This window comes from Channa argus, chromosome 1, assembly GCF_033026475.1.
Source record: "Channa argus isolate prfri chromosome 1, Channa argus male v1.0, whole genome shotgun sequence".
In the NCBI taxonomy this organism is placed as follows: domain Eukaryota; kingdom Metazoa; phylum Chordata; class Actinopteri; order Anabantiformes; family Channidae; genus Channa; species Channa argus.
The window spans coordinates 29,260,471-29,274,558 of record NC_090197.1 but is presented as its reverse complement, the minus strand read 5'-3'; the positions used below and the strand labels follow the sequence as shown (position 1 = coordinate 29,274,558).

General features: G+C 38.4%; 1 protein-coding gene across 1 annotated transcript in view; it reads left to right on the top strand.

Annotated features, from left to right (window-relative positions):
- Positions 1-14,088, top strand: part of bmpr1aa (bone morphogenetic protein receptor, type IAa) — a 51,010-nt gene that overhangs the window by 23,393 nt on the left and 13,529 nt on the right. The window contains exon 3 of the mRNA XM_067480697.1: positions 5,527-5,884. Coding sequence (XP_067336798.1) covers positions 5,818-5,884 — 67 coding nt within the window. The 5' untranslated portion in view covers positions 5,527-5,817. The remainder of the gene's footprint in view (positions 1-5,526; positions 5,885-14,088) is intronic.

Genomic DNA, 14,088 nt, shown 5'->3' with positions numbered 1-14,088 from the left:
GCCAAGCAAACAATGGCAGTGGAGCCAGAAAGTCTGGCCTGCAGTCTCTCAGGCCCTGAAAGGCATGTCGGGCAGGGCGCCGACACCAAAGGGAAGCTGCTGCAGCACCCAGAGGCCCGCCTGCAAGGAGGGACCCCTGGAGGGGACTGGGGGAGAGGGGGGTGAGAGAGAGAGGGAGAAAGAAAAGGGTGGGATTGGAAAACTACAAGACAGAAATGGAAAGTGGCCAATGGAAATAAAGAATGAGAGAATAAAAGAGGAACGATGGAGAAAAAAGTGAAAGGGAGAGAAAAGATTTGAAAATCTAAAGAACTAAAAGCAAAGATGTAGAAAAGAGTGGAGAAAATAACCATGAAAAGAAAGACGATATAACATGTACCTTACTTCTCATTATCTTTTGTAAGGTTTCAGAAAGCTTAGGCAGAAAAACAGAGTGCTGTAAGAAAGTTACAATGTCAATCTAAAAACGTGTACAGGATTTTGATCAAAGTGAATAACAAAACGTCATGAGCCTTATACAGTTTATATAACACTTGGTATGCTTAGCAGGTTAATGTGCTGCAGTGTGTGTGCGTGCGTGCGTACACTGGAAACATTCAATAACATGGATCATTGGATGTGTGTATTGTCACTCACATGTGTCTAACTTATCTGATGACCCTAATATTAATTTATGTGTACAAGGGTCAAGGGTTGTGTGCTGCACAATTAAATATAAACATAAACTTGCCTGAGGTCTTTTTAAGAATTGGGCTGTATAAATTAAATTAACTTGACTTCACTTGGCTACAAACTCACAAGTAGTGTTGGAAGAAGTATTCAGATCTTTTACTTCAGTAAAAAAAAGCATAGAGAACATGTAGAAGTACTGTTAAAAATATAATTATCTTTATTCAAACAGTTATCTAATTTAAAGTACAAAGTTATTATCAATAAAATGCATTTAATATTAACTAAAAGTACTCAAATGTACAAAATGAGAAATTTTCAGAATACTGAATATTATATTAGTTGCATTAATTAATGCATTTATTTTATTGTTGTTACTGGTATTGAATGGTCTACTTTTAATTACTAAATATACTTTTATTTGTTGAGTAGCAAGATACTCTCCTCTTAATTCTACCTTAAAGGTGAGTACAGTACCTCAAAGTGTGGCATTATACTCCTTCTCAGAGTCATTGTCCCTCCCATGTTTGTTGATTGTGATTTTACTGGGGAGTGAAAAAAAACCCCATCAGATTAAAGTGACTTACATGAAAATGTGATAAACTAGTTGATAAATCTAGTTCCACTTATATACCTGTACTCAATTTGACTATCAGTTTTCATCTGTTTTTTTTCATTTGGTGTTTCCATGAGCCAATTAGCCCAATATGCATGAAATAAAATCAATAGAGCCTCTATAAAAGAAGATCTACAATATCGTGACCACTAGGCAATTAATTCTGTTGATCGAGACTTAGTAATGAGTGTAAAATCTTCAGAAAAACTGAGGATTGGACCTTGAGTGTAGCTGGTTTTGTGTTAACTAGGTAGCTGCAATAGACATTTCACAGTTTTGTTTCATAACTGATGATTGAATGTGATCAATCAATCAATCACCCATAGCCATCACATCTCACATGTTCATGATGAATCCAACCAGCTCATTCTGTCCCTCCACCATTTGCTGTGCTCCATCCCAGCTGTTCCAGTAGTTTTTCTCCACCACCTTCAAGCACTAATCCAAATCTTCCTCATTACTGCATTCGTTTTGTAGAGCTCAGGAGCTGTTGGTTGCTGTTGCTCCTCCAATCAGGCCTTTCGTGTTGTTTATTTAGTCTGCTGCCATTCTTCCAGAACAGGAAGAGGAGACACATTAAGGCTTGATTATTGATGTCTGGCCCCTCACATTGCCATTCGTCCAGGGAGAAAGAGGATTATTAATGCTTGTACCCACCACTACCTCCCTCATCAGCAAGGTCCAGTGTCATTTTTCAACAGCTTAGCAGATCTTTGCAGAGCTGCTAAATCAGATGTGGGCATGAGGAACAGCAACTAGATCAGACAGTTTCTCTTATTTTTAATAAACTGATCAATTTTTTTACGTTTTGAATAGTTATTTGAGAAGGATGTCAGAAATATAGGGGAATGTTTTGTTGGGTGTGTGTGAAGAGAATCACATCTGTGGAGATTGTTGTGTAAGACATGGTTTCACCTACTTTAGGTGAGGGGAGACAGGACAGGAACACATGAAAATTGTAGAAATTGTTAACAGCATGAAGCTGGACTCTCAAAATGCTTGACTGAACTTATTTAAGTGATCATGAAAATAGTTAGCGGTACACTATTTGTTTTAATTGCGCATAGGAGGATTCTTGAAAATAATTTAATTATTTGGCAAAGATTGGCCAAAAGTCTGGGGCATCTCCATAAATGTTTGAACAAACTGTTAATTGAGGCATTACTATATGTTTAAAAGGTCTGTAAAACCCTGATAAACAAACCTTGCCAATGTTTTTTTTTTTTTTTTTTTTTTTTGGTCATTGATTGATTTTTACTGTATTGTTACGGCACCAAAATGGACTATCTAATATTCTTTGTGGGAATTTAACCTTTAACCATGGCAGTGTTGCAGCCTATCTCTGATTTGAACTGTGCAGCAACAAATCCATAGGGTGTAGTGAGAGGGGAGAATAATCCTAGTAATATTCAGAGTATATTGTACCTTTAGTGTATTTTCTATATTAAACATATTATACAGTCTGCTGTAGGAGCCACCAGCCATGGCAGTGTAGTATCGTTTTACGTAATAGTTTTTATAGCCAGCTACCTCTCCAGCCAAATGAAAAGTTATTATACCCAGAAGCAGAAGGCTACCTTAAAAGCTTTTTAAAGAGCTCTGTTTCTTGAAGTCTTAACCCACTGCTTGGGTTTCCATTCCACCAAATTTCCCAGCATCCCTAGAGTGGTGTGACCTGAAATTCCTTCCCCTGGGGGAGGCGGGTTATGGCTCAATGGTTCCCTATAAGGGCAGTTTATTCTGTGCAGATGGGATAGCTAACAATGCGTCCATTCATTTTCGTCATTCTGAACGTTCCTCCTCCAAGACTCTGATGTCACGTCCAGCTAGCCATAGTAGCTACGCTACATTAATTGCTGTTACCTGAGGAGGACGTGGAGGAGGACGTGACAGGATGGATTAGTGTGCACGTAGACAGGTAGTCTCTGAAGGACAGAAGTCGCAGTCTCACAGAAACCGGAGTACATAAGATTAAGGTTTTGTTCCAAGTATGTAAATTCAGAATATATTCACTTAATAAATGTAAATTTCAGGTCAGTTTTGATCGACACATGGACTGTTTTTGTCCTCCATCACATCTATTAAAAGGAAGAATCTTTTATTGGGCAGAATGAAAATGAGGAATGATTACAGCAAGAAAAAAAAATCCATAAAGAGACGGACAGTTGGTTTAAGACACTTAAAGAAATGTGAACCTGTCATTTAAGTAAAACTGAGTTTAGAGTAGAAAGCTCTCATTGGTTGAACTGAAATAACTCAGACATACGAGAATTGATAGGCACAACTGGAAGACAGAAAGGTAAAAGGTTGAATCATGAATTTTTTAAATAACATTTAATAACCTATTTGTATGTTTGTATAACATGACAACCATTCAGTTAAAGTGTTAAAGTCCGATAGTGTGTGTGCAGTAGTGTCCTCTGAGCTTCTAACTAGGCATTTCTGTTTTCTGCTACATAACACTTCTAAATTATATCAGTCTTGTCTGTATTTTATGTTAGATCATATGAAAGAAGCATCCGTTTCTAAAGAGTCACGCATGAACAGCATCTCAGGTCATTTTTACTAATGATAGCAGCTTATTTGTCTGAAACAGTTTATCCTGTTGTCAACATTAGTATCTGATATCTACAATAAAAGGAGTTTGTTGTGTGAGTGAGAAGCAGACCGAAGGATCAGAGACAAGTCTGAACCTGACTCTAAGGAGGACATGGAAGAGATGGGAGTGAAAGTTACCCGAAACCTAGAGCGTTCTGAGGTCTTTTAGTTTGGAATTTTTTTTCCCCTGCTTTTTATTTCTTAGTTGGACAGTTTACTTCTGTGTGCAGGCTACAGTAACTGACAGTGTGTGCACTACATATGTGTGCACTCATCTCAACTTGGGTTGTTCAAAGGGAAATGCATGTATTGGGTGATTTAGGAAGGGTGTGTGTGTGTGTATTTGAGAGAGAGAGAAGGCGGGAGGCATGCTTCCTGGCTTGGAGGATCACAACAGTCAGCCCTTCCTGAGCCTGCCTCGTCTTGCCCTCCTTACTGTCTAGATGTCTGAATGTGTCTTTTTCTCTGTGTGTGTGTTTGTTCCCTGAATTGTGCAGCTACTGTGTCTAAATGGAGCAAAGAGCCACAAACAAACTTTAGTTTGTAGTGGCAGCACGATGAAAATGAAGGAAAAAGTACACAGTAACACAGACACCAAACGGACGCACGCACAGGTATTTGAATCCAAATAGTTGAATTCCCACGTGGCCGAACAACACGTCTTACTGTATAAACTAGTTGTGACAGATTGTAAACCAGCTCCAACAGGGACAAACACTACAGTCTGTGTTGACCGCTGTGCTCCCCCTCTTTCATGTATAGTAGCACACACTTATGGCCTGTACAGTGTTGTGTGTGTGTGTGTGTGTGTGTGTGTGTGTCTTTGTTTCTGCCTGCTTAGCCTGAGATATGTGAAAAGTGGGTCACAGGTTAGACCTCTTTGTCCCCCCTGGCAAATTAAATTTGACAGACACCAACCACGCACTGGGACTGATTCACACACATACCTCACCCCTCCATCGCTCTCTGCTCCCACTAATTGCAACATGCCATTATTAGCACTGCACAGGGCCAGCTCCTGTAATTGCAGAACATCTCTGTACAAATAATTTGGTATTTAGTCTGACTGTCGGAAGCCAATGCTTGGCCGCCAGGGGTCATCAGTTCACAGAGCACCAAAGTCGAGGGGGACATAGGGAGAGCTAGTGTTCACTGAGCCATAATCTGGCGGTCCTAATTTTTACCCCTAATAGCAATGGTTGCATATATTGAGTTGCAGCTCACTTTCTATCAAATCACCACACTATTGAGCTGTATATTATATACAGAACAACGCTGCAGACTGTGGGTTGTTAAAAATAAAACCTTCAAAATTCTAAGACCAGAGAAAGTTGTTTCTGTTCTCAGCTCTGAATGTTGGTATAATCGGCACTGTTATTCTTTATTTTTTTACGCATTAAGTTTAAAAAAAAAAAAATCCAGGTTAATACATTATTTTAACAGCTGATTGTTTTCAATATTGACTCACATACGAAAAAAGCTAATATGACATCCTGACAGGTTGTACATGTACTGCACATTATCTGTTCAGTTTTATTTTATTTGGATCCCCATTAGCAATGCTGGGGTCCCCAGTTTATTACTTTAGATCAAACAGTTGGTAAGCAGTTCAAGTTTAACGCCTGTGTCTTTTACATCTTCAGGGTTCTGGACACAAAGTGCCGGTGAGACTGAAGAGGACCTGGTTTTGTGATATCACTATTTGAGAACCTGAAGTCCATACTGTGGTCTCTTCCTTCCAACTTTCTTGCTTGTCCTCCAGCCTCCAGTGAACCATCAAGGCCTCCGCAGGCCAGTTCCAGCACCTCCACGCTTCCTGACACCTGCTGCTAAGTTCGGTCACAACTAGGATTTGATCAAGAGCTCAGTAATCTTAAAGCACGGCTCGGTCCGGGCCCAGTTCCCTTCTGGTCTCTAGCCAGGCTTGCTGTAGGATGGCAGGCCTGCCCTTCTGTTTGGTTGTGATGGCCGGTGCTCTCCTGCTGACCCTTAAAGTTGATGGTAAGTCATTCAAAGTCAATTATACTGCTATAGTGTCAGTCACATTGGTCTAGAACTATATAGTTAAAATGTTTTTCATTGTTGTAACTTCTTTTTGAGAGACACAGGTTAACAGTCATGAAGTATAATGAGTTGTATTTTTGAAGAAGAGCAGAGGACACTGGGATAACCTTCACTTTAAAACTTTGGGATCCTTTTTGCAAAGACTTGTCAGAATCAGAATTTAGTGCTTTTGTTTGTATCAATTCATTGTAATGGTGCAGCTTAAATAGTGCTGGTGAGATGACTATGGATGGGACAGAACCGTGAAAAGCACTGTGCAGCAGGGACTGGCACCACTAAGGCATTGGCCGACTAGTGGCTGCAGTGTTTGACGGGCTGGACTTGGCTGACCGATGCCCCTGATGGCTGATTGACTGCTTGGTGTGCTATTAAGAGTTTTGGACAATGAGTTAGAAGGATAGGCCAGCCAATAGGATCTTGCTGTTCATGCCTGTTGAACGGCACCCGACTGCACATCCAGAGGAGTAAAATAAGCAATATAATATGATTTGCTGCTGAATCATTACAACTGGTGTATGATCAATGTGGCCGTATGGTGACATATAAAAAATGATTCAACCAAATAATTGCATCCAGCATGTCCGATGAACCTGTTGACCACCGTAAACAAGTTGCTTTCTGATGTCCAATCCAACAGTACCAAAAACATGCATACTGTCGGATGACCTAAATTGATCACTAGACAGTTTTCAGTTTATTCATATCAAATGAGAAACTTACTTTACCCCTGTAACCAAATCCACTACTTGTTTTGGAACACAGTCTGCCAGCTCAATGTGAATGCAATAAATCTGCAGCCATGAACATGAGAAAGGTCACCTTCTGACATGCCAATCACTGACCTACAAATACACACACAGGCAGATAAGAGAAGGGCGGTATCAGTGCCATTGAGTCACACTCTTTGATATCTGGGACACACACACACATAAACTAATCTGTGTAGCGAAGGGGGAGACTTTCTGTTGCCTTATCAAACTTTTTCCACTCTTCTGTCGTACTCTGAATGTTGACTTAGGTTTTGGTTCTTATGCATGCAGAACACTGACTGTTTATATACCAGAAACCAGGTTACTCAGAAATCCATGTATACATGCAGCAGCAGAGGTATTTGAGTTCTCTTCTAACTTTGACTTATTTATATGCAGCAAAAACTGTCTGAAAAGAAATTCTCTTATTTAGCCACTTATTTAGGCTACAGCATCCTTTAAATTTTCAGTCTAACTTTGGGTGGCATTTGATTTATTCAGGCTTTCAGTTAGCTGCTTGACTCATTTAGAGCCTTTTGTTATGTACATGTGCTGTTGTACAATGTCATTTGAGCCCCTTTCACACATGCACTGCAATTCTCCTGACTTTGACATTTGCGTTCTCACATACACCCCCTCTGAGCAGAGTAAAACACTCCAGATATTATCTGGACTTATCCTTTGAGTCCCCTTGTATGATGTCCATACTATGTGCGTGAGCTCGTTATGTAGCCACTGCTCCATCCCATATTGTCTGGAGGATTTACAGTGAATGAATTGGTGCGTTGATGGTGTTCATATTCTTTCACTGCCAATGAAGTCCTACTGATATATATTGTAAAACCTTCTCCTGACATTGTCTGGAGTTCATATGTGAAATGGGTTTTGGAAAACCTGGTTATGCATGGAATGAGAAATCAGCATTCTCTTGGAGAAATCTACCTCGGGAAATCACATTTCCCTAATCCCCTACCGATATCGAAGAAAACCTATTTGCAGATAAACATGGTGAACTTTCATTCTGTGTAGGAAGCTGTTAACTTTGGCACAAAGTTGGCTGATTTTTCTTCTTTTTCTTCAAAACTTAATGAAAATAGGGTACTATTAACAAATGAATACACATTGTTTTGCTTGGCATTATAGTAGTCTCCTCCATTAACCCTATTTTTAACTTCATTTTGAGCTATTTAGGACTTTAGGAATTAAAACTCAAACTTTGGAGAGTAATTGCCAAACAACACATTTTTCAATTTGTTTCATTTGAGACGTTTATAATCTTGTGCTTGCTAATATTTTTATTTTAGGGAAACCTTTTGAAATCCACGTACCAGTCTTCACATTTGTCAGGCTGAATCTCACCATTGCAGACGCATGGGATACATTTTATTTGTTAGAGAATGTTTATCTAATTCAGATTACAATAGTTTCTTTTAACTTCGGGGAAATGTCGGGTACGTGGCTTTTATGGCACAAGATTTATTTTGAAATGGCTGCAGGTTGTAATACAGCAAATAAAAATAATAATAAATGAAAGAAAATAACTTTTTGGTGAGAAATCCCAGTATAAAGACCAGGATCTCAGTTTGTGAGCTTTTGCACACCCTTTCCTCTATCAGCCGCTGTATCAGCACTCACAGACTCTCACTCTCCTCCCTACAGGAAGCTGTTGAACTGATTGTTGCCGCTCTTACTTCCACTCTACACATTAACCATTTCCTGTATGGCACTGTACGAGCTGTCGGTTGCGCTAAATGCTCCAAACATCCATTGTTCTCCGGAAATATCCTTCAGTCCCTCTGGAGACACATTCACTCTTTGAAACAGTGTTCATTTCCCCCCTGTGGACCTTTATTGTCACAGCCTGTGAAAACAGTGACTGTTTTCACACACTTTACATTAAGCTTATTACTTTTTATTTCAGACCAGTGAGAGTTTATCTGTCATCTCCTTTTTTTATAGTTATTGTCTGTTAAAATGTCAGAAATAGTGAAAAATGTGATATTTTCTGTTTCCTAGAAAGTTTTATTGGAGACAATTCAGTGGAACTTTAAAGAATCTGATAAAGTATTGAAAATGCTTAAGTGAAGATGTCTGCTCAAGACTCCACTTGGTTGTCTGGTTGATTTGATATCTTAATGAACATTGAGTTGTTAATGTAAATGCTGTGGAGCGTTCTAGCGATCTGTTGTCATGACAACACAGTGGCAGCTACATCAACATGTCCTGACAGAAGTTGATAGGGGAGAGGTGGCTTGGGGCTTTAATGAAAGGGTTTTGGTTGTAAAAGTGTAGCGCAAATAAGGGGGGAACTGGGATAAGGTGCATGGAATTAATATTGTGAAACCACTCTGCGATGGGAAAATTCATTTGAACATTGTTTCTGCACACACTTTTATTTTAATTACAAAGTAATTCTGCAGAAAAACACTTGGATACAAAAAAGGATGTTTGATACTGGTATCGGGCATCAGATCTAAAACTGCGTTTGAGTACTTGTCGTGACTATACATTTGACATTTGGTGGAAAGATTAGTTGATTGTAAATTGTCCAGTCTTTAAAAGTCTTAGGTAAGCTGGGGACATGCACTGGGAAAGACTTTTTCCACCATCTATCACAGATTTCTAGTCTTTTACAGTCTGGGAGCAGTACACATCTGACAACTGAGTAAACAGTGGATAACACACTTAATGATTGGTTGGGGAATGACAGAGTTCTGGAGATGGACACACAAGCAAATCCGACAACAGAAGTCTTGCAAGATCCCTTTTTCTTACATTGTTCATAAACGAAGACGCCATGACTATTGGGCACTGAGCTCTAAATATTCCTTCAGATCTGTATCAGTTAAAATCAAACCATTTCTTCACTAATCTATGAAGGGAATGATGGTTTTTGTCCACAGTAAAATGCATGGATTTTTCAAAACTGGATTTGGAGCAAACAGCTGCCTAAAAATGATGCCTATAAATATTTTTGGTAGCAGCAACTTATCTGCAGAGTGTAAGTTAGGCTGTTATTTAAAACTTAAATTGTGACGATGTAGGGTTTCAAGGGAAATTTCAGAGGCTGTTTGATCATAACTTTACATTACAAGACACTGGCCAGTTTGTCTCCTTTGCTTTTTGTTTTCTCTCATTAAGTTGCTCTTTCTCTACATCCTGTGTTTCCAAGGACAGAGGAGAGAGTGCAGCATAGGGAGGTGACACTGATCATTCTCTGGAGACCTCATAGTGGATGACAACTGATCTATCCCTTCTCTCTCCTTCCTGTTCCTCCCTGTTTCCTGTTGGTATTTGTCTCTGCAGCAGCAGGTTATTCTCAGGATGTGTCAGTGATTCCCTGCAAAATCAGAACTGAGCTATGATTGATTGTTGGTTTGTTACATCAGTTTGTGCTGTTCCTGGTACCTTATTTTGATACAGATTAAGTATTTGAAGCAAAGTTTATCTATTATCAAACATGGACAGACGTTGTGAAAAGAACTTGTTCTTTTATTTTTTTAACCAACATTATGAGAGAATATTTCAACCCAGTACATCTATGTGTACACGGTATATTTCAAATTTAATTGCTTTTAATCCATTAGATGGATGTTGTTGTCCTAACATTATCAATGAAGATATTTCCATTGAGTTCCAAAACACATTATGTCCTAATGTCACAAGCTAAGATTTATTATTAATTAGTATTAATAAGCATTTGATTTTAAAGTTTAACCCATGTGAATTGAGGTGGATGAGGATCAAACACATGGAAAATAAAGCTGTTATTACACTATTTACATATCAATTGTTTAACAGTACTTGGTGTACCAGACGGGTCAAGTTTATCGCCTCTGGGGGGCACAGAGTGTGTTTGGGAATTTTCCAAGACTGATAAGTTGATAACAGTGACTTTGAGAAACACTTCACTGTCCTGCTGTACTTAAAATTAGCAACTGGCAGAGGGTAAAACGGCACTCATCTGATTAATTTTACTCTCATGTTAGCAGGTTGACCACTGGAGTACATGTAATTATGTATTGTACTGACTACTGTCGGTTTAAATTTACAAAGAACAGTATAGTTTTGTTTCATAATGCTGCAGAAAACCAAACTGATGGATGATGATATATGTCCTGAAGAACAATTGTTTTAAATGTGACTGTAAAATATTTCCGTCATACCAAAGCAACGGGTTTGGTATCACATGAAAACAGACTGCCTCAATCTAATTTCATTATAACCAGCACAACTGTTAAGACACAGAGAAAAATGCAGAAATTAGTTTCCAAATTTTAGAGCCACACAGACGTAATTGTAAATTTCAATTGTACATCTGCAACCAACACTTATATTTCTAAAACCAAAGGGTCACACCCTCCATAGTATTGATTCAACTAGTACAGAGAAAACCTTTTATTTGAATTGAGGCTTTACATTTAAATTAGGAACATAAAACTGTGTTCCCTGGTTTGTTTTTTATTTTGACCACAGTGCAGAAAAGACAAAAAATACTTAATTTGGGTGTAAAGGTGAAATGTTATATAGAAAGTATATTATGGAGAATCATTTTTTGTGGTAAAACAAATTATTTTACAATAACAGTAGATTTCTTGTCAGTCACTGTAATTTAGATTCTTAATTAGGTGGTAATTTTTTTAATTTTTTTTTTTGGAAGGAAGTGAAAACAACCTTTTTAGATGGTGTCAGTTTTCCCACTCTTTGGGTTGTATATCTAATTTTCCTTCCTGGCTTTTATAGTAATTACATTGGTGTGTGTTTTGTTTTTGTTTTTGTTTTTTTGTTTTCTTCTTAGCATATTTGATTTCTTTTTGCTGCAGTGATGGTTTCAGTTGACCATATCATCATTATTACTCTGCATTTTTGCAGACAGTGAGTCAGTATTGACTAACTGGCAGTCATAGTTGAGAGAAAACAGCAACTGGTACATGGCAGGAGCTAAAACAACTGCTCTCAAACCTGTTTTTGGCACTAGCTTACTTGCATTACTTTACTGATAAACAAAAAGACAAATTAATCCTGTATTCTATTCCATACATTTAATTTATTTCATTAAGTCATAATATTTAATAATCCAGTGTGCTGTGTTGGTACCACCCCTATTTTGGGGTTTAAATTATGGGGCTGAAACTAACAATCTGCTGATTATCTTTTGTGTTTTTTAGTCTGGGAAATCTTAAAGGACCTGTGAAAAGCATACCATGTAATATTTCTCCATGCCAAAGAAATCCAAACGTGAAAAAACTAAGCACTTCAGTTTACCATTACTTGACCAAGAGAAGCAGCTGCAGGACAGAAGGGAATTTGCTGTTTAGAAAAATGGCTTTAGAGAATTCTAAACTACTTTAGATGAATAACATGTGACAGATATGTTTAAAATACACTCATGGATCTAAAAACGGCCATAATAGGAATTCTTAAACATGTGACATTTTTGGAGATGGTGACTCATTGTTGGCTGACAGTCATAATGTTTCTATGCATGAGAGCACACCAACTCCTTCTTTTTCAAACCGAACGTCCAATTTCACTGTTTCTGCAGCCATTCAGACTTTTACATGAAGGTGGATAGGAGCCAAAGGCTGCCTGGCTGCAGATCAGAGCGTTCTGTGAGAAATCTGTGGCTGCTCCTGCTGCTGCTGGTGGATCCTTAGATGGCTAAGTGTAAATAAACAGTGTGAAGGTCTGAAGCACCACTGTGACTTTAAGAACGCAAGCATAGAATCTGATTACCCAGCATGCCCACTGCCAGACCTCAGTCTCCACTCTGACTGCTCCCACAATTAAGCACACATGTCTATAGAGAGAGACAGAATCAGAGCAGCCATTTCCATCTTCAAACACCCACTATCCCTTTACTGCTCCTCCTCACAGTCACAACATCTCACCCAATCAGAGCTGGACTGCTCTGTGAGGGAGGCGGGACAACAAGGGAATGTCTGTGAGGTTTCTCAGGTCTAGACAGTGATATCATTGCTCAGTTGTTCATGCTTTGCATTTGAGCAGATAAAAGCTGCACAAATTCAGGTTGAAAATGTAAAAACATGCTTGCCTTGTGTAGTTCTCTGCCATTTACTGACTGGAAGTTAAGAATGAAGAACTTTAATTACAGTTTTATCAATAAAGATGGAGGGGCTCTTGCTCACAGTGGTTTACTTCAGTAGTTTTAATGTGCTTTATAATTTTTTTTTTTTTTTCACGCTGTGCTATCTAAAAACTAACAGCTCTAGAAGTATTCAAAGTGCTCTATTCCAGTTTGACTGACCAAACACCAGGGTTGTTTCTGTTGTGAGAGAATCCCCTTTATGTTTTCAGTAGAAACAGAATTTACATCATGATCCTGATTGTATCTGTTGCATTGATCAACGTGTTAATTAGGAGAGTTGCAAATTCAGATTTGTGTGAGCAACATGTTACTGGGCAGCAGAAGGCTGCTCAGAGCTGCAAGTCAGAGTAGTTCTTTAGTCTCCTTATTTCTCCTCAAATGCAAAAGCATCTTATTACACATTGCTTGCAATTAATAAAAGTTGTGATTGTAGTCTTGCACTTCACACTCAACAGTGTCTAAATCCTGTCATGATTGTTAAAAACCAGGAAAATACTCACTTTCTATTATTGTTTTGAATGGTGGTCTAACATCTATTTCCAATGTGTGATAAACATCACAGTGGATGTTGTGGTGCTAATGCCAGTATCCCAGCAGCTAGGTAAAAAGGTAAAAAGACTACATTTGGTTTAATGTAAACAGGCAAAATCATCAGGCAACACTGTTTCTCCCACTGTCAGATTTCTATTTGAACTATTCTGCCCTGATTGCCAAACTCTTTACCTTTGTATTTGCACCTTTACTGAATGCATCTCCACTAAGTAATAAACATATACACTGGTTAAGCTTTAATGAGAATTGGATTGTGGATAATTACCTTTTGCTTCATGAAACAGTTAAATAAACCAATGCAAATGTGCAAGTGACAAAAAATGATTATTTTAATTAAAAGACTATGATGGATATGTGTTTGGAGTCTCTGGGCACCAAAGAAAACTAAGCTTTCAGCATTGTGTGTGGCAGGAAATACCTTCTGTTCACATTTCTGGTGATTATTAACTTGTGTATATTTATGTGTAAGGGAAATAGTTCAAAGAGTGAGAGCAAAGGATGAGAGACATCCTGTCGTAAGAGGCTCAGTTCAAGCTGCATGATGCGTACTGTAAATATGAAATTTGAGTTACTGCAGTCTGCAGGAAAGGTTAATTTAAGTGAAAGAGAACTAGCAAATATTTGGCTGCACAAAGTTATGACAGACAATCAAACACTTAAAGTGCATCTGGAAAGTTTTCACAGCAAAACTTTTTCCAGATTTTGTTGTTACAGCTTTATTCCATAATGGA